We start from the raw sequence: 25,673 nt of genomic DNA on the forward strand, positions 1-25,673 counted from the left end.
CATGATTAGTTCTGACACTATGAGATCATACTGTACATCTGTAACTGCAGCAAACATCTTTCAGTCACTACACACACGTTAAATCACCCAATGCCACATTCTGATTGTCCTCATTTGTCAGGGGAAGAAAACATGATGTCATCTGTTTTCATGCAGGATCATAATGAGTGTCAGTATTTTGAAGTAACCTCAATATCTACACTACAGCTCTTCTGTAATACAATGCGTTTGCGTCTGGAGCAGGCAGAAGACGACCCTAATTTTTTGTGAAGAGGTGAAAATGTGTTGTTAATATCAGTAGGTGTAAGAGGAACCATAGATGCGTTGGCCGGTTTCATAGCCATCAGCACTTTGATACTTCCCCTGACATGCCAGACTGTTCACCTGTGGGCAGAGAAGAGAAAATGCAAATGAACACACAGCGGTCAAGCGTTAATTCATTGAATGATATTTAAAGTGCCAAAGTGAGGTGGGTCGTGCCTCCGCTCGCTTGATAAACTGCTCCGTGGCAGCTTTCTCATTCTCCTTGTGGCCTCGCCAGGCCCTGAGCGCAGAGGCCTGCAGGGCTCGCCCAAAGGAGAAGCTCAGGGTCCAGGGTTTGGCCAGGGGGCAGTTGTTGATGGCGTTGAGATGGAGGGAAGCCTCCTCTTCACTCTGACCCCCGGAGAGGAACGTCACACCTGCAAGGAGCATACATGTTCGTACATACATACACTAATGCACTGAATTTAAGAATGGTAGTGTTTCCTAGTGAGGAATGCATGTTGTTGCATGTGAAAGCATCTCTCATGATATACCTGTGACTGCAGGGGGAACAGTACGGCGCAAGGCAGTAATGGTTGCCATAGCAACATCCTCTGGACTGTACTTGGTGGGGCAGGCGTGTCCCTGGGTGACCATGTTGGGTTTGAGCAGAGTGCCTTCCAGGTAGACATGGTGGTCTGACATGGCTTTGTACACTGCAGCCAGGACCTGCAGAGCCACACATCGCTTTACCAAACAGACAGGGAGGAATACAGCTCAACTCTTATTCACAACATGATCTGAGAGCGAGTAACGACCTAATCTGCAGGGTAATCCGTGTTTTGGAGACACAAGAGGAAATTGTGTTTGTGTGCTAAAGCAAGCAGCAGGTTTCCTTTCCAGAAGATGCTCGCTCTCACTTTTGACTGATTGTTTCTCAAATGGATTTGACCTTGAAGTGAAGCATCAACTTGTCAGACACGCTGCTGAGTAACATCTGGGCTCTTCTCATAGAGTCATTTGTCCTGAACCAACCATTAGATATGGGGGCGTGTCCCTCTGATGGATCTGAGCCAAAATTACAAGAATGACCCCTCTCATGGTTTCACAGGCTCAATATTTGATAAACATCTGGAGAGAAAGGAGAACATTCCTTCCTCCACTGCTTCTCTCAATCAATACCATGAGATGTGATTGACTATAGAGGTAAAAAAAAATCCTCTGGTGGTAAACAGTGGAACATATTAGGGGCTCAAATCAGATTCCAGAGACGAGAAGATTGCTCAATTTTTTCAGTTTTTAAAATGCTCTAACCATAGAGAAGCAACCATAAGGAAGAAGAGACGCACCTTCTCTGTGACGTACTGGCCTCGCTTCAGATCATGATCTCCATCAGGCATAATCTCCGGCTCGATGATGGGCACAATGCCATTCTACACGGCCCAGGAAAAGGACAAATTAACACTTGGGTGATGATTTATTACATCACATCCCCTCACACTGAAGAATGACGAGTCCCGACCTGCTGGCAGATGCTGGAGTAGCGAGCCAGAACGTTTGCATTTTCTGTAATGGCCAGCTTGGATGGATTGGTGTCACTGATCTTCAGCACACAGCGGCACTTTGCAAAGACGGCGCCGTCCTTCTTGTACTGTGCACAGCGCTCGGACAGGCCGTCTAATCCTGTGGGACGCAGTCAACACATAATATCAGTCTGTGAAACAGTGAAGCAGTTAACTGAGGCGAATGAAAGTGTCTTTGTCCCACCCTGTGTAGTCGTCTCTCCGTAGGTTCCTGCCAGGGGGACAACACCTTTGTCAACCTGAGGAATAAAGGAAACAGTAGGAAGGAAGGATCAGTTGACCGAGGGGAAAGGAAACAAGGAAAAGACTGAGGCCTGAATGAAAGAAATAAGGAAGGAAAGTGGGAAGGAGATGATCAAACGAGATATGTTAGAGACATTTGATCTATTTAAGTAACTAAGTCAAATTGACATATGCCTGATTGTTTACATGTTTGGGTCTTAGTCTGTCAGACCTTGATGCCGACCAGGATTCCCTTGTCCCTGATCAATTTGACAAATGGGACGCCGCTGTCCGTGTGCTGGTACAGCGTCTCGTGGAAGAAGATGACCCCTCCGATGCAGCTGTTGATGCGATCGTCCGCACTGAAGAGAATCTGCCGGTACTGCCTGCGGTTCTCCTCCGTGTTCTCCACTCCCACCTGGGCCAGACGCTTCGCCATGCTGCCTGCAATTCACCAGGTCATTCAAAATGTCAATGGATGCTTTGAACTCTCTGGACTGTGTGTGTGTGTGTTATTTAATGTCTTATTTAAAGTGGACATGAGTGTACTGACCCACGGACTCATCTGCAGCCAGGATGCCTTTCCCTGGAGCGACTATGCGCTGGGCCGTCTCATGCAGCTCTTTCTTCTGCGCCTCAGAGAGAGCAGGGAACTGGAGCGTCATCCTGACAGACTGCAGGCTTTGGGATAGAAGATGCAAGTGATTACATTTTTTTAGTCATTATGTTTAAAAAGACAAACATCTATCTATCTATCTATCTATACAGTATATCTATCTGAGTGTTCAGTAAAGTTATAACATACAAACAAAACAAAACAATTGCATGGATATTATTTTGAATGAAAACAATAATTGTATTACATCAATAAATCCTCTCAAACTATTTACTATAATTCCCATAAAATTAACATAGTGTTAGTTTTCTAGCTTCAGCTATCTTCAGTAACTTGGAGGAAAAGCTGACAACGTTCCAAAGGAAAACATTTCAGAAACTGATGACAGGTAGTTTGATTTACATTAATACATATCGAAGTGATAGAATGTTGCATTGCTAATAAACATTTAAATAGAAATAAGCAGCAGAGGTCTTACCTGGCAAACAGAGAAATGAGTTATTTCTTTCTTATCCTCTGGTGATCAGTGATGAGCTCAGAGTGACTGACGGTCTGTGTGGGTGCTGGTTTGTATCCCGCTCAAATACGCCACACCTCACTCCCCAGCACCCCTGGGTGGGCTTTATACACCCACCTTTGACCTAGATAATGTTGGAGAAATTTGCTGAATAATTTTTTTCTCGTTCAGCTGCTTGTTGGAATGCTGATTGTGACATTTTCGGGGTTTCTTCAGCTATTTTGCAACAACAATTTAATTAAACTTCATTTTAATCCTTCGTGTGACGAGAGAAATAAGTCCAGACGCTTTTAACTGTGACATTTTGCAATTGCGGTGCTGTTTTTACAATGCACGGCACTAATTTATCACTAAATAAACATTGTGTGACAAGCCTGCACCTCTACAACAACCTACTTTAAAATCAACCATACGTCTTTGTGCTATTTTGATTTTAATTAGTTAAATTGAGCCCTGTGGAAAGTTCTGATTCTCCTGATGATTCGTTCTTCACCCTCCAATTCACAAGGGGGTTTCAGTCTCAGAGCGCATAACACGCATGCCCAGTGGCTTTAAGTCGGCTTCAGACTGAGAGAATGTGAGGGGACGTTTCAGAAATAGAAATTATTTCCAGGTAATGTAAGTGAATATGCTAATATGACCCAATTTAGAGCAAAGAAAGAGGTCGGCTGTTGTTTCTATATGTATGAAGAAGATAAGTCAGGAGTAAAGTTGTTTCAAACATCTCGTTATAGGCCTTCAAATATAATAAATGCATGACAATAAAAGCGTTTGAGGATGACCTACTTAAATGACTGATTTAGTGGAGTTGTTGTGTTGCAGTCTTCAAACCCTGTGTTCTGTTACGTAATGTGACGCTCACTCCCGCAGCGTTTCGGAGACTCCTCTTGTCACCATTGTGGGTCAGTGTGTCTCTGGATCCAGATATGGGTCACTGGACTGACTGGCACCAGAGCCACAACACAGCACTTAGTGGACCTGTCAAAGACAAAGGCCTGAGAGGCACGTCAATGTCAGAGGAAACAGGGTTGAAATAGAAACACAACTCCAACAAGTACAGCAATTAGACGCCACTGCCTCCACTGGGACTCCTTTTTTCCTCCGTTACCTAATTAAAACTTTAATGATGAAGCTTTATATGGTCCTCAGCTATTAAAGAGTGTCCTTGATTTATAAGCTCAAGCTAAATAGGTCAAGGCAGAGCTGAAAGCTGGCTGTGCGCAGGTATAGAGAGATTTAAATCAGAGCGTGTTGTTGATGTCTAATCAAAGTGCGATACCTCTATTGAAACTGATCAATTCTTTAACTCGTAATCACAGAAAAGCTTAGATTTAGGACCCGAAACAGTTTAGTTTAAATACTCATAAATCTTAAATGGACGCTTGCCATCTACATTTGAGGAACTTGAAGTGGCTCAGACAGAGACCCTCTCCTCATCAAGCACAGGTGTTACTAATGACCTCGTTAACACTGAGTTTCATTAGTGTCATCAGTAACACCTGTGCTGCTCCTGTTACCAGGCCTCAACATGTCTCTGTGACAAAGTCAACAACAAAAAGGACAAAGTCTTCCAAATGCACCCAGTTAACAATCGAGCACAAAGCGAGAATGTGTAAAAGAGTTTATTGTTACATCATAATTACATTTATGACCAGGCTAACTCAATTAAAGCTTATGGAGGTAAGGATGGAATGAAATCTCCCAATAATATGATATTATAATAATAATAATAATAATAATAATAATAATAAGGAGTTACCTGAGATGCATATTAGCCAAGATAAATGTGCATATACTGTATATTCCATATTACATTGTAATCATAAATATAAATAAATATGCAGGCAACATGCTCCTAGTTATGGCAAATCAAGATTTTTTAAATGATTTATATATTTGAAGTAAGTAAACAAACAAGAAAAGGTAATTATGAAGACCTCAGACATTATATCGCTGTATATCAGTACCCAACAATTGAAGGTTCTTTATAGAGATGTTTGTTGTGTTTTGTTGCAACACTGAGTTGTACAAATAAAGTCAACGTGACAAACGTGGCTGGATCTGACTGACATAACAATCCAGATAACTGCCAACGTAAACAGGCGAATGATGGACCTTCATACGCAGCAGAGGCATTAATATTTAACAGACTAAGTCTACTACACAACTCATCTATTGCTCAGGTAAATCCTGTCTTGTGTCTAAGTCTTGTGTGATATGAGTCTTTGGTTCTGGGTCTCGGTTCAGGTCCATGTTGGCTAACTTAGGAGAGAATTCGATGGAAGAATAAAAGGTTTTATCAAAGTCAAAGTCGTGGAAACAGTCTGATGAAAGGCCTCTCATTGCTTTGGCAGCCCAGTCTGGATGGTTCCTGAGGTCCAGGATGAAACAAACGGGCGTCTTTAGGAGAATCTGTGCATCAAATGACAAGCCTCTGAAGAAGGTTTGAACTTTGAAACGCTCCAGGGTGCAAAGGCGCTTCGCTGGATTTTTGCACAACAGCTATACGTCAATGCAGAATGAGACAAAAACAAAAGGACGCACATATTAGTTTGTCTAGTTTCAAAAGGATCACAGTGCTTTAAATGCTACCAACCTCAGTGAGCAGGAACCTCAGAGCAGGGCTGAAGGTTTGGGGGAGCAGGTAAGGAAACGCTTGGACTTTACTCAACATGGTGCAGTGGTTTGACTCCGGGCGCACTGGAAACTAAGAGCGTAGAGAAACAAAGTGACAAAAATAACCAAGAACTGACACAGTGCCACATGTAAAGCTGAGGTATGTGCACAGGTAACCAAGGGTAACTCACCTCTCCAGTCACCAGCGAGAACAAGACAACGCCGAGGGACCACCAGTCTGCAGCGTGGGTGTACGGACCCCCGCTTAGGACCTCAGGAGCTGGTAGAAGGTTAGAAGGCCAGATAAGTTTGGTTGCATTTCAAACATAAACCCGAGATTGTATTTCATTTCTCATCATCTTAAACATCTCACCCATGTACTCGATAGTCCCACAGATTGTAAACGCTCTTCCTCCCCGTTTCAGCCGGTGGGAAAGTCCAAAATCAGACAAACGAAGGTGACCTGAATTATGGTATAACACAATATTACAGCAAGACAGAAGCTGAATCTTCTCCAGGCTCCAGTATGTGAGTGTGACCGTAAGTTAAATTTCACCGTTACCGAGGTCACTCAGAAGAATGTTCTCCATCTAAAAGAAAACAGTAAAATCAACATTATCAAAAGTCTGAAAACGCACTGATATGAATTTTATATCACTCACATACCAACAAAGTTCATACCTTTACATCTCTGTGCACAATCCCCAAGTCATGCAGGAAGCCTAGAAAATACGCAAAGAAGATGAAAAGTGATTGATGATGGCACTAATTCGAGATAAAGTTACTATTTTGATTTTAAAAGGACATGAAGGATTATGAGCTTCGTCACAGACTAATAAATTAAAGTTGTTAACTCTTACTAAACAAAAAAGCCACTGTATCAGCTCAAAAAGCAGTTAATGTTTCTTTTTAGCAGTTAGCTTAAAAGAAACATTAAGAAGGCTTTTTAGAAGACAACAATGAAAAGGAAGGTGTTAAAACTGTAAAACTACAGCAAGACACCAACAGAAGTGGTGTTGTTGTGTGTGGAGTTTGGGGTGTGGTGAGTGTGTGAGGCACTCTGACCCAGTGCGCTGCCGAGCTCTGCACCAAACAGCCGAACCTCCTCCTCCCCAAACTTCCCCTTCAGTAACCAGTAGGTGTACAAGTCTCCGACACTGCAGTACTCACACACTGCAGAGGACAAGGCACAGAGAGGCTTTTGTGTGTGAAACTTGGGTAAGCACAAGAATGACAACACATTCTGGGCCACTGCAGGCGTTGAAGAAAAGAGGAAAGTCACTGAGAGGAAGGAAGACAGAAATCACATGGTCGTCACTGCTCTTTTCCGGCTGAGATCAGATTAATGAGCGGATACGCTGCAGTGGAAACAATGCTCTTAATTACTAAAGTCCTGTAATTTAACAGTTCATGAGGCACATCAAATGCAATCAAATCTGTTTGATGGATTGCACTGGGCTGCATATGTGCACACAGAGATACATGATCAAAAATGACTCTAACTTGATGAGGAAAGACCTGATTGACACCAGAATTAACACTTTAGTTCAACCTTTTGTGTTAAAAATCTATAAATCCCAATGATTTAATGTGTTTGGTGGTGAGAGACATGAACGCGATGCAGGTTGAGCCCGGTGACAGAGGCCAGATGCAGAGCTCGAAGGGTTAATAAGTGGAACCATGCAGGGAGGTGAAGGAGGCAGATCGGTGAGGATGTGACCCAGCCCCCGCATTAGATGGCGCTGCACCTCTTTGTTACCCGGCGGTGTAAACAGGAAGGAGCCTGATCTATGAGACCTCACGGGACCATCAGGGGAGGAAGGAGGGCAGAGGGGTCAAAGGACGCCATCATTCACAAACTCACTGATGAAGAGATGCCACTGCGTCTGCCAGCAGTCCTGCAGGTTGTGGATGAACGGATGCTTGAGCTGCCGCTGCAAACAGAGGACACACGGACACACACACACACACAGTGAAAATAACAGTGAGAGATGAAAATACCAGAATATGAAAGGTCTTAAATTGCCATCTCTTTGCAGACATAATAACAAATTCTGTACCATTCTAACGCATTTTCTGACCTTTTACAAAATATATATTAATAAATAAATCTTTTACCTTTAAGAGTGTCAACCTTTCCCATATTTGAGTGGTTTACTTAGCGTATCTTCTAATTGCTGCTGCTTTTATGATGAGACCTTGTAACCCTTCTAAAGAACATTAAAGTAACAGCATCAGTATTACAGCTACTCTCTGACACCGTCTACCTGAATGATGACTTCCTCCTTTGACTGCTCCAGCACACCACGCTGCAAGATCTCACTCTTTGGTAGGACCTAATGGGAATATTCATATTTTTGCACGTTATGAATTTATCCATCAGATATAAAATGATTGGTCTGTTATCACATCAGATTTGAGGATTCACCTTCACAGCAAAGGTCTTCTCTTTGGAAATGTCCTTCACTTTCAATATTGGTCCAAATGATCCTTTGGCGATAAAACCCAGGATCTGTCAGAGCAGAACTGGAGTTATCTCATTAATATGAACAGTATTAATATGACTCAAACCTCTAAATTGGGACTTCTGCTCACCAGAGTACCTGAAATCTGTCGTGCAGAGGAAAAGATCGGTGTGGGAACTCAGGCAGAAAGACAGCGACGAGGGCGGGAAGAGGGCCGTCTCCGCTCGTCCTCTGAGCTCTGTCATGAGGCGGCAGCAGGGTTTTGGTGACGGATAATCTGCAGTTCAGCCTGACAGGCCGAGAAAAGGGAGCCGAGCGTCTGAGCTGCTGGAGTCTGTGGCTGATGGAGACACCCAGGTTTGAGATGAATCCATCACTGCGTTGCTGCTCTGCTGCTGGGCGCCGCCTCTACAACAACAGAGAGAAGAGGAAGAGAACAGTGATCCACACATGTACTTTTATACGCTTGTGAAACCTGAAACCTCACCGTCTCAGTTATTGCAGGATGTCACTGGTTTGATCTGCTCTGAGCTGGAGGTCACTGCTCACTTCACTGCACCTGATCAATAATTCTATTTTAGATGTGACTTCAGTGGATTTCAGTGGACAAGTCTCTGACACACACGCAAAAGGAAGAGTTGACCCCCAGATGCACTTTGCTTACAGATCATGGCAGATCATTGATTAAAAATTACATTCCATACATACATACGCTTTTTAATTACAGTCAATTTTACACAACTAAATTTCCCAAAGATTCTTTATTAAATAATATCTAGCGTCAGTTGGCCCCTGATGTGTGGAAAACCAAGTGTAGACATACCATAATTTGAGAACCACTGGTTTAGTTCTCAAACAGGGTAAATTTAATTGCATTTAACTCAAACCTAGCACATTTAACAGGGTTACATTAGGTTGGAGGGATATTGTTGCAACTTAATGTAAATTACTTGTATTATCTTCTTCATCATCTTGCAATCATATTCTTCATACAGGCTTAATCAATTTCCCTATATTCATATAACTATGTTGTTATGGATTTGAGTAGATGTCATTACTCTGCCACAAAAAAACACTGATAAACACCGACATGATCAATATTCGGACGTTATTGAAAATAAAAACATTTTGGAATATTGTTATTCATTTTTTGGAATATTCAAAGCTTTACAGGAGGGCTGTGCAATATTCCAAAATTATCTTTCTACGAGTTGTACAAATGTCGATGTATATACTCCATGTGTTTTGTTTTGCTCAACGCTAATTGATCTCCAAAACTATACATTTAATCTTACATTTACACGTTTTACTCGCAGCTTCTGCTTGACATGTAAACAATTCCATAGAACTTCCCACTCACCGGACTCTTACTGACGCTGCTGCCCATCACATCCTCGGGATCAAATCAATGCATCCACGCAAAACACGAGGAAAGCAGGAATCTTCTTCTTCGTGCACTTCATAGTTGCAGACATGCGTGACTCGATCCCGATCATTAGCGGAGTTTGATCCAAGTGTTGTGCACGGAGACATTGGAGCATCTTCCTCACTCGGACTGGAGGAAGACTCGATTCCGCTCCAGTTAAAACTGTCAGATTAACGATGGATCACAGACACACACACACGCGGTCCAGCCCACTTTAAACCCGCTCAACAGAATCAAACAAACTCACACACCGGTGACACTATAACACTTTTATTAACAGATAAGACAACAAGCGCGTCTCCATAGAAACAATAAGAATAATTTGCTTTTATCAACACAGTGAAATCAGTCAACGCGGCGACTAGATCCGCTTTAGGCAAAAATACTTCTCCAATAGAAATGTGGCTGACGTCACTTAGCAGCACAGTTATACAAGAAACACAACAGAACAAACGACCGCGGTTACAAAAATATCAAAATACTTTGCATCGTAAAAAGTGCTCTAGTGTTAAAAACAAAACCCGCCAAACAGCCGAGACGCGCTGTCGCCGCCAAACACGCGCGCGCTGCCATTCACGAAGCACGCGTACGTCGCTTACGCCGCTCGCGCCGCTTACGCTCTCTGCGTAACGCGACAGGCAGTCAGGAGTCACACAGAGGAGAAACATGTGGGGGGAATGTGACGTTAATATAAGCATGAACAGCTTTGAAGCGCTCATTCATAAAACATATAATGACATTTCCTCTTTTTCTTATAATTTTTTTCTTGACAACCGAGCATTGAAGTGGTTTCTCAAGGTGCTTACAGTTGAGCTCTATTCATTCTACAGTGACACATGACAGCGTTCCCGAGCCAGCAGGAAAAGGTCTCTCTCTCTTTCTCTTTCTCTCTCTTTCTTTGCCATTACAGAAGCAGATAAAACCGTTACATCATCCCTGGTTAGACTAAACTAAACGCACCCTGAAGTGGTCATTCTTTGCAACAAAAAATATTTAAAATGGCACACAAATAAAGAAGAGAACATGTTTGGTCAGTGTGACACCCTGGTCACCTTCTAGCTTTGTCGAGTTCCCCCCGTATGCAGGGGCTCACTCCGTCCTAACATGGGGGGAAACCATCACCCCCCCCCGCTGCCTCCCCTTTGAGGTTCTTGCCGTGGCTGCAGATCCGTTCGGACCTGTCTCTTGTCCCTGATGCCCTTCAGTGAGGGAGTGTAGGAGCCTCTGTGTGCGTTTCACTTGCGTCGGCTGAAGATGCTCTTCTTGCTGGAGCTCTTGTCGGCCGAGCTGAGCCCGATGAGGAGCCGAGCCTTCTCGTCTTCCTCCTGCTGCTGCATGCCGTTGTCAGACTTCCCCTCGGAGGTCTTCCCCCGCTGGTCGGAGCCTGTGGCCGGCTTCAGACGCAGCTTCTCTTTTATCATCTGTGAGGGATCGAGCATGTATTCAGAAACATTCACATCTTAATATCTCTCTCTGCAAAGTCATATAGATTAAGAATACAAGCGACAGATGTGGCCCAGCACCAGGACCAGGTGTTTGGCTCATTTGTTGTGTACCTGTGCTACCAGTGCTTTCCGACTGTCCCTTTTCACAGCCATGGCAAAGTCCAGCCAGGTCCAGGTGTTGTTCTGGTACTCCAGACAGGGCAGGACCAGGTTCAGGTCCTTCCAGTCCACGCTGCTCTTTTCTCCCTGAGGATTTGGATTTTTCCACAATACAAAAGTTCAGCATTTAACAAACATCCAACCAGAACCAGAACAGACAACAACTGGTGTGAAAGCAAAGGCACGGACCTTATAGCTGACACAGAGGGGCACCTGAGGGATCTTGATGTAGATGAAGGAGTTGTTCATAGCAGCTCTCTCCTTCATCTTATCAATATCATCCACTGGGTGCTGGGGGAGGAAATCACAAACTGCTGTCACATTTGTCACCGTTTGTATTTCTGCACGTGAGCCTAAGCAGCAGAAACACATTTATACCTCGGGAGATTTCCTAAACGACCTCCTGACCCCGGCGGTGCGGTTCAGGCCCTGGGTGACCCCTTTGCTCGGCCCCATGGCACCCATGGTGTCCTCTGACAGCTGCCGAGTCTTGACAGGGATACCTGTGACACACACAACATCAGCGTCAGCACTGTGGCCTCTGGATGACTCTTCTTCACCCAATACCCAATACTCCCACTGTGTCTCCGTCCCTCTCTGCCCACACACACATGTCAAGGTCACAGCCGTGCCAAGGGCCTCTTAATAGCTTGGACAGATGACACAACATGGCAGAGAGCTATTGGATACCACAGGCAGAGGCCCGGCAGCGGCAACGGAGACTACTATTGATTGTTAAGGTGGCTAGTATGGACTGTAGGCTGGATACACAGAGAGGCTGGAGATGATGATGTTCTACTCACTATACTGCTGCTGTCTTGTCGTGGTAGACAAAAACATACCAGTAGTAACCAATCGGAACTTGTCTTCCTCATCAGCAACTTCTTCCTCCTCCACATTTCTCCCCGGGAAGAAGAATCCCATCATTCTCTTGAAGAACTGGTACATCAGCTGGATGGTGAGCGGCACCACGTTCACCTAAGGAGACGTTTGTTTGTGAGTGGAGGAGCGACGGCTGAAAGTCTCAGTGAAGGCGTGGCGTGCGTGTGATGTCGCTCACCTCAAAGTGCTCCTTCACTGAGATCCCCCCCACAGGAGGGCGCACTTTACTGAAGATACGCAAGGCAAACTGCCGTCCTGACTGACAGGGGCTCTGAGGACGAAGCACCACCTGAGGAAACAGAGGAAGCTCCTTTCATGTTCAAGCTGCATCACCAATAAAAGCACCAGATCTCTCTCTCTCTCACACACACGTCTTAACACACGGTGCACGCTGCAGTGCTCGGACGGTGACATGAACACGACACAGTTTGTACTATAGAACGTCACGTTGGCGCATGCTTGATGAATCCTTGGGGGTTGCATGCAACACTGAGTGTGAGGTTTGGGGAGGAGCTGAGCGGATCCATCTGCACAAAACAAGGATGGAACTCAACACACACGTCAAGTCACTGTACCAGCAGTGTACGTACCCTCACACGCTGCACAGAGGAAACCAAGGAGAGAGTCATAAGCACACAGGAACCCAGCATCAGAGAGGCTTTGTGAGTATGTTTATGCTCATTAAGGGGAAGATGGTCAAGCCTGCAGCAGCTCAGGGCTGTGGAGGAGCTCAGTCAGACTGTAGGTCACGTCTGAACGCAGGAACTAAACTAAAGTGTGTGCTATCGCTGGAACAGGATGATTGTGAGTGGTTGATGTACCTTGTAGGCCGCGTTGGGCAGCAGGTTGTTCATGGTGAACCAGCCCAGCTCCAGGAGATGCTCAGCCGTGTCATCAGACTTGTTCAGCTGCGGGGAATAAAACCTATCTTCAATCTGCTCAACAAACATCTAACAATAACAGGAATCACATCAGATCACATCATCCTGACTGAGGGGTGAGTGTGTGTGTGTGTGTGTGTGTGTGTGTGTGTGTGTGTGTGTGTCACATTGCTCATGTGTGTTGGCATGTGACATTTCTGCTGTGGCAGGAGTGTGTGTGTGTGTTTGTGACAGAGATCAGGGTGAAGAGCTCCAGCAGCCACAGAGAGACGGAGAGGAAAGTGTGTGCAGGAGAAACTATGAGACAGCCTGAGTGAGACGTCAGGTCCTTCACCCTTCATCCTGGCCTGTGTGTCTGTGAGTTTGTGTGTGTGTGTTTTATTTGCCCACCTTGCTGTACATAAATCTCTGCAGCTCCAGCTCAGCAATGCCAAGTTGTCCGTCCTCCTCAGTCAGACACCAGCGGGCCTGAGCGAAGTAGATCTCTGTTCTCCTCACCACACTCACATCCTCAGCCTGTTTGCGCAGCTCCATTTTGTTTGCTCGCTGAAGCTGGAAGTCCTTAAAACATCTGGAGTAAAGAACAACACAGGGGGGAGCATTTGTGTTAACGTATGTGGGGAATAATATGAAATTAAATCAATCTAAAGGTTTAGAAGAATGACGGTTGAGGTGAGACCTGATGAGGATGTTCAGCTCTTCACTCTTCATCTGCATGTCGTTCTTCTCTTGGTTCAGCTGGTTCTGTAGTTTCACGTTGATCTCCATCAGTTCGTCACCATTCACTTCCTCAGGTTGGGCCTAAGATGTGAATCAGGTTTAATGATTAAGATCACGTTGGAGCATAAACAGAGTAAGCTGTGGATTGTGCGACTGACCCTGATGTTGGAGTAAATCTGTTTCTCCAGGCGTCTAATCTGGGCCAGGTGTTGCCTGACTGCCTCCTGCAGGTGTAAGATGCTGCTCCGCTGCTCCTCCGGGTTACTAGAAATCTCCAGCTGGAAACGCACACGCTGCTTTTTCTCACTGTGCTCCTGGGAAACACAAGCAAAGGGGAAACCGTGGTGAGGAAATGGAGATCTCCGGTCACAGTGAAGACCAAAACACAGCGCTTCAGCCCACCTTCCGTTTGGGCTCCACGTGTAACAGCAGGTTGTTGACGATGTCCAGGATCATGGCGTACTGGACGGGGTTAGTAGAGATCTCAAGGTCGTGGTGGATGAGGGTGAAAGTGTCCACAGCGCCTGAGGAGAACACAGCAGAACACATCAATGTCAGGATCAATGCACTTCTATTCCTCTGACACCGACCCATGGTGCATTCTTCCTGGAGAACACTGTGGATGTCCTGAGCTGATCAGTGGACCCACCGGCCTGTTTCTTCAGCAGGTCCTCCTTCTCATGGTGATTCCTCAGCTCGGGCGGTTTGATCTGCGTGGCCAGCTCCGGGTCGATGTCGTGGCTGTAGCTGATGTAGTGCATGCGGCAGCTACAGCGTGAGATGATGCGCTGCACCTGCTGCATCTCATTCACCTGCGCCGGCTGGTTCCAGTCTGCACGGGAAACAATCAAACACACACACACCGTCAACTATCCTGTGTTTTCAAGATGGTGTATGTGTATGTGTGTGTGTGTGTTGCCATCGTACCTGTGGTGGTGCTGACCATTCCTCCCACAGCTTGGCCGCTCTCCATCAGCTCCAGCACTGAGTCTAAGTTGCGCTGCCTGTGTTCTTCTATGTTTTTGACCTAAACATGGAAAGAAAAATAATAGTAATCAAGCATAAATCAAAGCAGGAGCAGCACACGTTTGTCACACACCATCCTGCAGTCCCACACCCCTGGCCGCCCGTGTTTACCTCCAGCCACAGCTGCCGGTCCTCCTGCTCAGACGGGTTTGGCTCCATGGTGGCAAAGTACTGCATGCCGTCCAGCAGGCAGGTCCAGGTGGTTTTCTGCTTCAGGGTGTCGTTGTACCAGGCAGGGTGATGCTCACACTGCAGCAGCTGAGCCTTGGCCGCAGACACCAACACGCAACCCGCCGTCTCTGTGCCGCGCAGCATCATCTGGGTGACGAGAGGAGGAAGATTAAAACGATGTGCAACCGACAAAACGACAACAATCTGCCTTCACACACACACAGTGCACATGAGAAGGTGATCCTCCCATAGGCGCTCACCTGGCAGTTCACCAACTCGATGAACCAGTTGCGGTTGTAGACGTCGTCAGTCTGACACGCCGCAGTGCCGCACAGCTGGTCGCTGACGCCCGAGTCTTCCTCAGAGAACACCACAAACTTGTCCGTCTCCTCGATCAGTTTCTGGAGCATCGACGTCCCTACAGAGAGACGAGAGAGAGAGAGGGAGGAGCTGACAAAGAGCAGAGGAAACACAAGTCTGTTTACCTAAAGGGCCGGACATTCCCGCAGGCTCTTACCTTCGTGTTGGCCTTTCTCTGCCCGGCTCAGCGTGGGCACCACTGGTGTGGTCGGGGTCGTGGAGGGGGAGTAGTTAGAAGGCGAGCGTTTGAGCTTCTTGGCCTGCAGCTGCGTGTCGATCCTCAAACCCTTCAAAGCTTCAGTGGAGAGGTTCCTCTTCAGCACGGCCGCCTTTTTATAACCGTCGTACAGCCCGAACGCTATGTTCCTGTTGGTGGTGGTCCAGGAGGCACGGAGGTCCACCAAGCGCAGTTTGTGAGTGTAGGTGGCGTTCGTCTCATCCTTCAGGTTCACCTCCTGTCAGGAACATTGATTAATAATGCATGATGGGAAAATGCAGCTTCAGTATTGAGACACGAGCTTCACTCCGCTCTGGGCTCTCACCTCCTCCATTCGGTTGCTCTGTCTCTGGTAGCTCAGCAGGGACAAGCTGAGCAGGTGCGTCTTGTTCACCTGCGCATTCATCTGGTGGTCGGCCGTCTCGTCCCAGGTGGACGCCATCAAGTGAACGGTGACCTGGGACAGTTCGCTCACCATTTGGGTCACGTTCCATTCAGAGATCAGCCTCCTCATCACAGTGCCGGCTGAGACCAAACACACACAGACACAAAGCAGCCGCACACATTAAGATACAAACCACAATATACTGACTGACAACACTACAGATGAAAGCTCGACATGCAGGCCTGTACCCTGTGGAATAAGTCTCTGTGCTCCTTGAGTGAAGACGTGGCCTTTATTACACTCCACTTGGATTCCTCTCTGCTGGGCGAAGGAGGCCCAGTAATGCACCTGAAACACACACACACACACAACATGTTCATGCATCAGCAAAGCTTCACAAATGTTTACAACCCGTGGAAATCCGGTCTAAATCAGCAGAGAGCTTCAGTGAAATGCATCCGTTAGAAACCAGGACACGTTCAGGCTGAGTGACTGCAAATGCAGATTTTATGGGAGAAGTTGAAACCGTTTTTTCATTCTGGCGTGGTCAGGCAGCCTGAAACACTTACTTGTAATTGTGGGAAGGCAGCAGTGTAAGACATCTGTTTATAGTGCTGACCCAGCTTCTTGCGGACAGGCTTCAGGCTGTGGAAGAGTTTGCCTCTGCAGATCGGTCGGGATACGCCGGTCCAGGTCGCCCAAAAGTTCTGCATCCAGCGCAGAGTGCTGCTGTACAGCAGGATCCTGGGCTGGCAGGGCTCTGGAGAACAAACACAGGTAAATAACCTCAAACCACAGCAGGTAGCAGTAAACACTTCCATATGAATGCACACATGAATATTCACACACCTGAACCAGAGATTTGGTTAAGGTCCATGGTGATTGACAGGTTGAGGTTCTCGGAGCGAAAGGCTCTGTAGGAGTCGTGCGGTTGTCCTGAGGTTACGTCTGCAACGTTCTCTGCACAGCAGAGCATTACAGCGTGATGATCATAGGGGTTGCCATGGCAAAGCCACTGGAGGCCAAGGGTCATGCAGAGGTTGGGCAGATGAAGGAAACAGATATCATCATACCTAATAAGGAAGAAAGGGACTTGCATTACTGAGCAGTTCTGTACAAACATGGTGAAGGTGTGACAGCGGTTGATGTTTGGGCGTCTCACTTACTTTGACGCCGTCCTGACATTAACATCCAAGTCGCCTTTAAAAACAAACTGCCCAGGATTCCAGTCAAAGTTCAACTTGTTCCATTCCCAGTGCAGGTTCTCTGTAGTGTTATAAGGGTCCTGTGTGTGTATACAATCAGACAATCAGTCAAGAGGAACACATTGTGTCACATAGCTCAATCTACACAAGAAGCTACAAACATAAACAAGTGACCAAAAGAGGACCGTACCTCTGTAGCCAACTGGTGCAGATTGGCCTGATCGATGTCCATCACCCAGCGTCCGTGCAGCAGCAGGCGACTCTTGTCCCACCAGGCCAGAGGGAGCGAGGGATCCACTGTGGGTTTGGTCAGCAGGTCCACAGCCTGGCCGATCAGAGTCCACGAGGGATCCCAGCAAGGCCCCCACACAATGGTGTAGAGAGAGATATTGGCTGCAGAAGAGAGGAGGACACAAATGTAGAACCCAATGTTGACAAAGGTGATGAAGTTTGATGTTATCTTTGGGAGTGGAAGAAGATGACACTGATCTCCCCACTCACATTTGAAGTCGTAGTAGAACTTGAGTGGTGGCATGTTCCTGTGTACGGTCACGTCCCCCCAGGGCGGGCCCAGAGGGACCACCTGCTTGCGATGAGCCCTGGCCTGTCCGTCCTGCTCCGTCCCGATCAGACGCCCCGACAGCTCCCAGTCTCGTATTTCAAACAGGTAGCGGGGGTAGTCTCGAATTCTCACTGGCACAGAGGAAAGAGACGGACCGGGGGAAACAAAACGGCAGCATGAGCACTCGAGTCATCATTAACATTTCATTTGACCTGTAATTAAGGTCGACTTCTGGGCAACTTACCCAAATAGGCAGCGAGTTTGAACTTGACAGCGCGGCACCACTGAACCACCAGAGGGAGTCCGTCTCTGGGGAAGGGACTGATGCCGTCGATGTCCCTCAGCTGCTCTCTGACCCTCTCCGGCCCGTGGAGCGATTGGTCGGCTAAGAACACCAGCTCCAGGTCCGACACCGTCCAGGTCAGCAGAGACTTCCTCATGGGTGTGTTGGCGTAGAGCCGGCGTGAGCGCTGGATGTAGATCTCGATGTGCTTCTTCTCCAGCGAGCTGTAGAGCTCTTCGATCTTCCTCGCCGGCAGCAGTTCTCCGTGCTGCTTCCTCAGATCTGCCACCTTCTTGTCCAGCAGCTGCAGACGCTTTGAGCTCTCCTTGCTCTCGTCCTTCATCAGCTCGTAGTTGTCACGCAGCTTTATTTCAAACACGTCGTCCAGGAAGACGAAGGAGAACTGGCTGATTTTGAACAAGAGGTCGGGGGGCAGACGCTGCTCGGCGGAGGACGGGCTTGAGGAGCGATGCAGAGTCTTCAGCCATTTCTGCACGCTGATGGCCTTGTCGAAGGTGTTTGAGAAGTTGTACTGGTAGGGGAACTCCACCGCCATAGTGGGGGCGGTGAGGATCCAGACGCGGTTCTGGCGAGTGCTGAGGAAAGGGAAGGCGTCTCTGTGCAGCTGCATCTCCGGCAGGTCGGGGTGTGCCTCCACGTCCAGGTCTTTGAAGGACACGATGTTGTTGCCGTCGAAGTTCAGCATCAGGGCGGGGGAGCGCAGGTGCATGGAGCCGGCATGCGTGGTGACTGACAGGGCTTCAGTGTGCAGGAGGATGTAGTTCTGCTCGCTCACATGTGCTGTCAGACGAGTACAGCCCAGCTCCATGCGAACACAGAGGCCCCTGCTCTGCTCAGGCTCCGTCTCACCGTCTGGAGCTGTGACTGTGACTGGACTCGTCTCTTCCTCTCCACAAAGCATGAGCCAACACATATGAGCTTCAGTCATGTGCTGATATACGACCATGTGGTCTGACGGCGTCCACTCCACAGTGAGCTCCTCCTTACACTGAACCTGTTTGAGAGACGGCGAGGAAGAACATTAACACATAAACACGAGTGTGATTTCATTACAGTCTAGCCTGAAGATGTGATGAAGGCGTGGTTACCTGGAGAGTCTGGGTGGTGATGTGATGAGAGAAGGCTATCGTGGTGATTTTGACTATAGGGCTGGAGGTTTGGGCGGCGGGGCAACATGTCTCCATGCTCTCTGTGAGGGTCTTCACCACAGACAGGCTAATGCCCTGCAGAGAGACCCTGGAGCTGTCTGCAGAGCTGACCAGTCTCACCGTGTCCATACGCAGAGACACAGCCCCTAAAGACCACACAGGGAAATACAAGACCATGAGGAATGAGTGAGGGAGAATTTTGTACATCTCAAGTGCCCTTTCCTTCACAATATAATGAATCTAAGTAAAATAGTGAACAGTAGAGGAACAATTCTGTAACATCCTGCCAACGTACCGGCCAGATTAGAGAGTGTGAACATGTTAACATCCTCCAGACAACACTCCAGTTTGAACAGCAGGGGTAAGTGTGAGGAGGTGACAGGCTGGACGGTGGTGCCACTAGGGGGAGACACGGAGGCCACATCTGGCAACGGAAGCCCCCAGTTACGGGGACTGATGAGGGACAGCAGGCGGGACAGACACAGGGCGCAGGTCTCAGAGAACTCCACCTGAAGCCCTTTGAGGCTGGACTCCACGCTCAGACTCGGCGCCTGGCTGCTGGAGTCCAGATGGGGTCGGTTGTAGCTCCCCTGAAGAGAAGAGATCAAAAAGGACATGAAGTCGTACAAATTCACGAGTAAGAGTTAAGAGAGAAGTTGTAGTTGGAACAGAAAGCATTAAGAAGATGGTTTCTCCTTTGCTGAATCAATACAAACTACGACGGTTTGTGTCCCTACCTGAAGACTCAAACTGTCCAGGATGAGAGCTTCTCCCCACACATGTTTCCCAGGAGGGTGCGGGGCCTGCTGGATGTGAGACCCCTGACCCACTCGCCACCAGAAGTGGTCCAGGGCCAGGGAGGCACGCTGGTGCACGTTCTGGGACTCCAGGCTCTCCTCGTCCACTTTAATGTCCAGGAGATGCCGCAGTTCTGCAGACACACGGAGCAGATAACAGTCACATTGAAATAAAGTCGCAATAAAGTGATGAAGCCAGTTTGAAAAGCCCATAAACAGCCAACAGAAGTATGAGTTAATATGTAACATTTAAAGGGCAGGCTGGATCTAATAGAGCGACCTTATCTACTCTAGCTTGGCGTGTTTATAAAGGGCCGAGCCGCTGTGTTGACTCTAACATACCAACCCTGATGACTCACTGAAGGAAGGTTTGTCTTAACTTCACTCAAAATGCCGAATATAGAACTTAACTACAAAAGCACACAAAGACAAAGACAAGTGCTCCTTTCTTTCTACAGGACGGGGAAGTTATACTTTACTGCCACAGTGTCTCAACTCAGCAGGAACGCCATGTGACTTTCACCTGCCCTTCATGCTCTGTGTGTGTGTGTGTGTGTGTGTGTGTGTGTGTGTGTGTGTGTGTGTGTGTGTGTGTGTGTGTGTGTGTGTGTGAGTGTGAGTGTGAGTGAGAAGGAGTTCCAGTACCTGCACCGGCAGAGATGAAGCCCAGAGCGAAAGGTGTTGTGTCTCCCAGCTGGACGGACACGTTGACATTGGAGACGGAGGAGGTGATCTTCACGGGGGCGTCCAGGTGGGGGAAGCGCCTGAGGGAGAGGAGGATGTGCAAACACTCTAATGGACTACATACACCAAACGATATTGTCGTGGGGGGGGAAACACAGTACGGGATGAGTGGTGACACAAACACAAAGACACAAATAGAAAAGGGGAAATGTTGAGATTAAAATAGTAGCAAAGGCGAAATCTGACAGAAAATCTACACACAATCATTCCGGGTCAGCGTTCAGAGATGCTACAGACAATATCCACACACACACACACACACTCTGAATGAACGTCCTGTCACACAGTCAGACGACACCTGTGTGGGTTATCACAACAGTTGTTGTTTTCTACTGCAACATGCCTTTTCCTGTGTGTTGCCTTCCTGTGGATGAGCTGTTCCCATGGAAATAGGTCCAGCCAATGGGAGAACTCCTGGTGACGGTAGTGGATGATGCAAGTGTTGACTGTGAGAGACCCTGATATGTCGATTGATGTCAGCTACGAGCACAGAAACGACAAGAGAAAGGGAGAGGGAGAGAGAGAGAGAGAGAGAGATACAGAGAGACAGAGAGACAGAGAGAGAGAGAGAGAGAGAGAGAGAGAGATTGTGTATGAGTAATAGATTTAGGAACAGTTTGGCTTATAATGTGGCGCCACACACACACACACACACACACTCTCCTGCCTCACCTGCAGGGCCGTCTTGAGTGTGTTCAGGCAAAGGATTCTCTGCCTACTTTGAGAGAGAAGAAGTCCATCTGTCAAGAAAAGAGGACATGTTATTCATAGCTTCTTCTTCCCCCTCCTCTCTCTCCCTCTCTGTCTCTCTCTCTCTCTCTGTCTGTCTGCACTGCGTCTGGTGCCCAGCTGTCCACTCACCCTCTAGAAGGAGCTCCAGGCTGCTCTGGGGAAAGCTAAGCTCAGGAGTGAAGCTTTTGAGGGGAAGCTGGTCGTCCTCACGTCCATAACAGACCTTCAGAGACTTCAGGGTCCAGTTTAAGTGTCTGTGGAAGTGTCGTAAAAAAATATTTGTGAAATCAATAATACAGTGATGAATCATCCGCTGCAAAACAGGAAGTGGACCCCCGAGAGCGCCGCCTGTAGCAACACAGTGACTCACCTCATCTGGCTGTGCATGGACAGAGTTACATTGGTGTTATCAAATTCCACATTGATCTTCTGGGGAATCAGCTGATGAAAGTGATCCACGGTCTCAGTTTGGATGAACCTGTCGCCCTCACACACTGAGAGGAAACATGTACAAATGATATTAAGGTGACTGCAGTTACTTGAATGGTGAAACAGGATATGAGGTTATGCAATTTTAACTGCTAGATATCATTTGCTTTGCCTAAACTGTGCAGTGACTCTGGATTTACTAAGAGACATTGGAAAGTGTAAAGTCAGGCCACTTCCCCAAACATTATGTCCCACTATAAACTCCAGGATGCTTCTGTGTGTCCGCAGAGACTCTGAGGTCAGTTAGGGACAGAGATATTTCCAGCACCTGGACACAGAGCTCACTTACAGCTCGCCTGGCTGACCTTGTCCTCGTTTCCTCGCTGGTCAACACAACAGCCAAAAATATCAAAAATGGTGGACTTCCCTAACACAGTCTTCTCCAAAGGAGAAGACTGTGTCATCATTACACTTGAGAGGCTGCGGGTTGCTCACCAGACGCACGGTGGTCGGCCTCTGTGTGAGCGGCGGGCAGGAGGAGCTGGCTGAGGAAGAGGCCCTCGTGCAGCTCAGCTATGAGCGTCCGCACGCACAGGGACAGAGAGCCGGGCTTCATCTCTGGCAAGCTCACGTCCCCAGACAGCAACAGGCTCAGGGACACTTCAGCCAGACAAATGTCCTACAAGAGACAGTGTGTTAGAGCAGACGCAGACGATCGAAAGCTTTTGTCCGCTGCGGTGAAAAGAATGCAACTCACCAGCTGACTGCTTTTAAGCACTTTACTGCTCAGCTGCCCGACGGAGAAGTCCCATGCCAACCTGGAGAGAAGTTCAAAATAAAGGTTTTGTTAAGCCCTGTGTACTCTGACGATGCCTTTATTCTGTTTAAATGACAACAATCACACTAATAAGGGTGTAACTGCGTGTGTAATTACCTTTTACTCTGGTGGTCGAGTAACAAGGTGATGCCGGCGATGGTCATGTGCCACAGAGACTCGGTCATGGCGACGTTCAGAACCATCAGGTTGATTGAGCTCATGTGAAATGACAGCAGCTGAGAGGAAGAGTGACAGCGAGTGAGAAGCTGCTTACACGTGTGATGATTGATTGACTGAGGAGCTGTGGAGCTGCATACTTGTGACAGGAAGCGGAGGTTGGAGGGGCTGAGTGTGATCTTCCCTGTGTTACTTCCATTGCTCTTCTTCACCAGAGGTCTAAGCGGTGCCTGCAAGTCAAACCGAACTCTGGTTTCACCCACGCACAGCGCCAGGTATCGCCTGAAAGACAAACACGCAGAGCTCAGGTAAGGAATTTGGCAAAGCCTCTATTAAGGATCTATCAATATGTCAACTTACGGCAAATCCTGGTTTAAGAGTTTACTTGAAATCCATATTCTGTCAATTTCCTGTTATCAGAAAAAAAGGGAGGTTTACTGTTACAGGTCATAAAATCTAGTCCGTGATAAAAAATGTGGGCCAGAGAAGAAAGAGCATAATAAACAGTCTGTTCCTGTCATTACTTGGCAAATAGCGGCGCTCTGCCATGGGAGCGATAGTGTTGCATAAGTTCAAGACATAAAAGTCAAGTAGAAGAATGCGTCTCTTACCAAGGTATGCTGGGGATGAAACTGGATACTAACTCCTCGAACTGAAAAGAAACCCACTGAATTGATCTTCAGGTCGGCGTTCAGGGCGTTCTGGAGGATCCGCACAGCCAGCGTGCAGATGAGCCACCTGGGAGAAAGAGAGGAAGAGGAAGAAGGACACTTTACTAAACATAAGAGCGTCTTTAAACTGAATTCACCCTCCAATCCTTTATTATACATTAATGTATCCATAACAGCCATGGGTACTTTTTGACATCCCTTGATATACAGGTTCTTAATATGTTGCAAATATTGACTTTATTGGCAAGACACGTCAGAAAGATGGAAAACTCCCAGGTCTTTTCATGTCAACAACAGTTTATACATTATACAGAACATGTTAAGTTATAGTCTTGTTTACAACTGTTAATCATGTAAAATAAGAGTAGATAAACATCAAAACTTTGCCTATATAACTGAGTCATACAGTGATTACGGGCAGTTGTGAACATGTCGTAAGAACTTGTGAGTAATCTGCACAAATCTTACCGGAAAATAGCAAATAAGAGTAGAATCCCCAGCAGGAGGATGAGCAGGCAGGAGATGACAAACAGAGACATGATGTCCTCCTCAGATCCCTCAGATCCTGGACATAAGGCTCGGCTGCTCCTCCGAGATCAGCTGCTGTCAGAGAGCAGAGACACACTTAGCTGCTGGCTAACTGGAGGCGAAGGAACAAGCAGGAAGAAGCAGGAAGACGCAGCCAGCAAAGTTATGTTTCTTATACAGACTGGCAGAACTCGTTAAGCACAAACACTAACGGTACTGGTGTTGTTTGTAAGCTAGCTTTCCCCAGCTAGCGTCCCGGGCACATAGCGCTGCCAACAAACAAACAAACTCGACAGTGCAGTTACAAACATACCTCGGCGTTACTTCGTCGTTACATATGTAGCGACCGCTACAAGCCACAAGCTGCAAAACTCACCCACAGCAACAGGGCTAGGGGCAATGTTCGCCCGTCATGACGCTACATGAAATAGTTAAAAGATATTTGCCGCCGCGTCATCCAAAACAGTAGCAAACCGGTGTACCGCAGTTACGAGTTTCCATGTTAGCTGGTGCCGTTAGCTTGACTATGTCGACGGCTGCTTTTATGACTGAAGCTGTTAGGAGCATACAGCGAAAATGCACAAATGCAGACACATAAACGTTATTCTTTCCCCCAAATTTAAGTGTTTGTCCAACCTATCTGAATACTTTGAGTCTTGAACTTCAGCGAAACTGTCACCAACAGGAGAAACCAGGCATTACCGAGGGCAACTAAACGGTCTCTCCCCGTTTACAACATTTGGATCGAAATCATGACTCAATCTTTTATAATGTACAGTATAAGCTCATACTGCAAAACAAAACAAAATACAAATATAGACCCACTGCAGCTTATACTCAAAGGTTGTGCACAACACAAGGTTGTGCTAATAGCACTTAAACGTAGTTGAGTCAACAAATCCCATGAGCTTTTTGAATATCAAAAATTCAGGTTTTATTAATTCAAATTAAATTTACACTTAACGGTAAACCGTCAGTTGACGCGGAAACCCGTTGATATGTAACACCTATGCTAGCACCGTATCCGGCTAACTGACGCTAGTTAAGTTAGCCTTTGGAAAGGAAACAAAACAACAGAGGATTATTTGATATACTGTGAGTCTGTCACCTTGTTTAATGCTTCAATCAGTGTCAGCCACAGCGATCACTTACCCGGACATACTCAGCGCATCGGGCTCAGCTCCGGTCCGCCCTGATCAGCGGGCTTCCACACTGAGTCTGAGCCGAGGGAGAGCAGCGGCTATGGGGAGGAAGAGTCGGAGCGCAGATACAAATGCACGAGAAAGTATTAATTTTTAACCATGAGCTCGAACAGAAAGAGTCAGTCAGCAGTTTCATCTGCAGTCACACATCCTGATCTACTCCACAAAGGAAACATAAAGCACTTTAATGTGGCGAAACATTCTTTTTCCAACATTCTTTTTCCATCTGGGAGGCAGTGGCTCAGTGGGTAGTGCTTCCGCTTGGGAACCGGAGGATCGCCGGTTCGAGCCCCTGCCCCTCACCGAACCCTCAATTGCTCCCCCCTCTGCGAAGGGTGGTAATGTAATGTAAGTCGCTTTGGATAAAAGCGTCTGCCAAATGATCGTAATGTAATCTACCTTTGTTGAACACACTTATTGTAA

General features: G+C 47.1%; 3 protein-coding genes across 10 annotated transcripts; all 3 read right to left on the minus strand.

Annotated features, from left to right (window-relative positions):
- Positions 1 to 2,713, minus strand: LOC142995194 (fructose-bisphosphate aldolase C-like). Its single transcript, XM_076146172.1, has 8 exons — positions 2,602 to 2,713; positions 2,281 to 2,492; positions 2,011 to 2,065; positions 1,766 to 1,926; positions 1,593 to 1,676; positions 798 to 972; positions 481 to 680; positions 1 to 384 (listed from the first exon to the last, which is right to left on the minus strand). The coding sequence occupies exons 1-8, from the start codon at positions 2,711 to 2,713 to the stop codon at positions 295 to 297; spliced, it is 1,089 nt and encodes a 362-aa protein (XP_076002287.1). The 3' UTR covers positions 1 to 294.
- A 2,125-nt stretch (positions 2,714 to 4,838) lies between these two features.
- On the minus strand, positions 4,839 to 9,862 carry LOC142995045 (ribosomal protein S6 kinase-related protein-like). Of its 2 annotated transcripts, none has more exons than XM_076145938.1 (12): positions 9,623 to 9,862; positions 8,401 to 8,670; positions 8,226 to 8,309; positions 8,065 to 8,133; positions 7,662 to 7,731; positions 6,863 to 6,970; positions 6,479 to 6,519; positions 6,360 to 6,387; positions 6,171 to 6,260; positions 5,989 to 6,077; positions 5,778 to 5,888; positions 4,839 to 5,683 (listed from the first exon to the last, which is right to left on the minus strand). In XM_076145938.1, exons 1-12 carry the CDS (start codon positions 9,647 to 9,649, stop codon positions 5,354 to 5,356), a joined length of 1,317 nt encoding a protein of 438 aa, XP_076002053.1. In that variant the 5' UTR covers positions 9,650 to 9,862; the 3' UTR covers positions 4,839 to 5,353. The 2 variants fall into 2 exon arrangements, with proteins under 2 accessions (XP_076002053.1, XP_076002052.1); XM_076145937.1 differs by having other exon boundaries at positions 6,354 to 6,387.
- Positions 9,863 to 9,942: 80 nt separating this feature from the next.
- On the minus strand, positions 9,943 to 25,315 carry LOC142995043 (bridge-like lipid transfer protein family member 2). 7 transcript variants are annotated; one of them, XM_076145931.1, is made up of 40 exons: positions 25,201 to 25,315; positions 23,989 to 24,120; positions 23,461 to 23,587; positions 23,210 to 23,259; positions 22,990 to 23,131; positions 22,790 to 22,908; positions 22,613 to 22,673; positions 22,351 to 22,534; positions 21,797 to 21,920; positions 21,556 to 21,680; positions 21,367 to 21,434; positions 21,038 to 21,174; positions 20,596 to 20,714; positions 19,891 to 20,084; positions 19,449 to 19,743; positions 19,094 to 19,299; positions 17,946 to 18,999; positions 17,641 to 17,832; positions 17,330 to 17,532; positions 17,101 to 17,219; positions 16,784 to 17,007; positions 16,504 to 16,694; positions 16,183 to 16,282; positions 15,875 to 16,074; positions 15,490 to 15,787; positions 15,233 to 15,390; positions 14,913 to 15,119; positions 14,703 to 14,802; positions 14,425 to 14,607; positions 14,178 to 14,299; positions 13,934 to 14,089; positions 13,735 to 13,856; positions 13,446 to 13,626; positions 12,996 to 13,082; positions 12,353 to 12,463; positions 12,135 to 12,270; positions 11,671 to 11,795; positions 11,482 to 11,583; positions 11,245 to 11,379; positions 9,943 to 11,109 (listed from the first exon to the last, which is right to left on the minus strand). In XM_076145931.1, exons 2-40 carry the CDS (start codon positions 24,057 to 24,059, stop codon positions 10,924 to 10,926), a joined length of 6,714 nt encoding a protein of 2,237 aa, XP_076002046.1. In that variant the 5' UTR covers positions 24,060 to 24,120; positions 25,201 to 25,315; the 3' UTR covers positions 9,943 to 10,923. The 7 variants fall into 7 exon arrangements, with proteins under 7 accessions (XP_076002046.1, XP_076002045.1, XP_076002049.1 ...); XM_076145930.1 differs by having other exon boundaries at positions 23,989 to 24,123; XM_076145934.1 differs by lacking the exon at positions 25,201 to 25,315 and adding an exon at positions 25,157 to 25,180.
- Between the last annotated feature and the right edge of the window lie 358 nt (positions 25,316 to 25,673).

This window comes from Genypterus blacodes, unplaced genomic scaffold (assembly GCF_046128005.1).
Source record: "Genypterus blacodes isolate CSIRO-AG114 ecotype Tasmania unplaced genomic scaffold, CSIRO-AGI_Gbla_v1 ptg000032l_1, whole genome shotgun sequence".
NCBI classification, from domain to species: Eukaryota; Metazoa; Chordata; class Actinopteri; order Ophidiiformes; family Ophidiidae; genus Genypterus; species Genypterus blacodes.

Coding starts and splice junctions, on each gene's coding strand:
- LOC142995194 (XM_076146172.1), bottom strand. CDS start 2,713: ATGACGCTCCAGTTCCCTGCTCTCTCTGAGGCGCAGAAGAAAGAGCTG. Junction 2,493..2,601: donor GGCTGCAGATGAGTCCGTGG/GTCAGTACACTC, acceptor GGTGAATTGCAG/GCAGCATGGCGAAGCGTCTG. Junction 1,677..1,765: donor ACTCCAGCATCTGCCAGCAG/GTCGGGACTCGT, acceptor TGGGCCGTGTAG/AATGGCATTGTGCCCATCAT.
- LOC142995043 (XM_076145931.1), bottom strand. CDS start 24,059: ATGTCTCTGTTTGTCATCTCCTGCCTGCTCATCCTCCTGCTGGGGATT. Junction 23,132..23,209: donor CTCTTAAACCAGGATTTGCC/GTAAGTTGACAT, acceptor TTTGTCTTTCAG/GCGATACCTGGCGCTGTGCG. Junction 17,220..17,329: donor TGCACCAGTTGGCTACAGAG/GTACGGTCCTCT, acceptor ATACACACACAG/GACCCTTATAACACTACAGA.
- LOC142995045 (XM_076145937.1), bottom strand. CDS start 9,649: ATGGGCAGCAGCGTCAGTAAGAGTCCG. Junction 8,134..8,225: donor AGAAGACCTTTGCTGTGAAG/GTGAATCCTCAA, acceptor TATTCCCATTAG/GTCCTACCAAAGAGTGAGAT. Junction 6,388..6,478: donor TTGTGCACAGAGATGTAAAG/GTATGAACTTTG, acceptor GTTTTCTTTTAG/ATGGAGAACATTCTTCTGAG.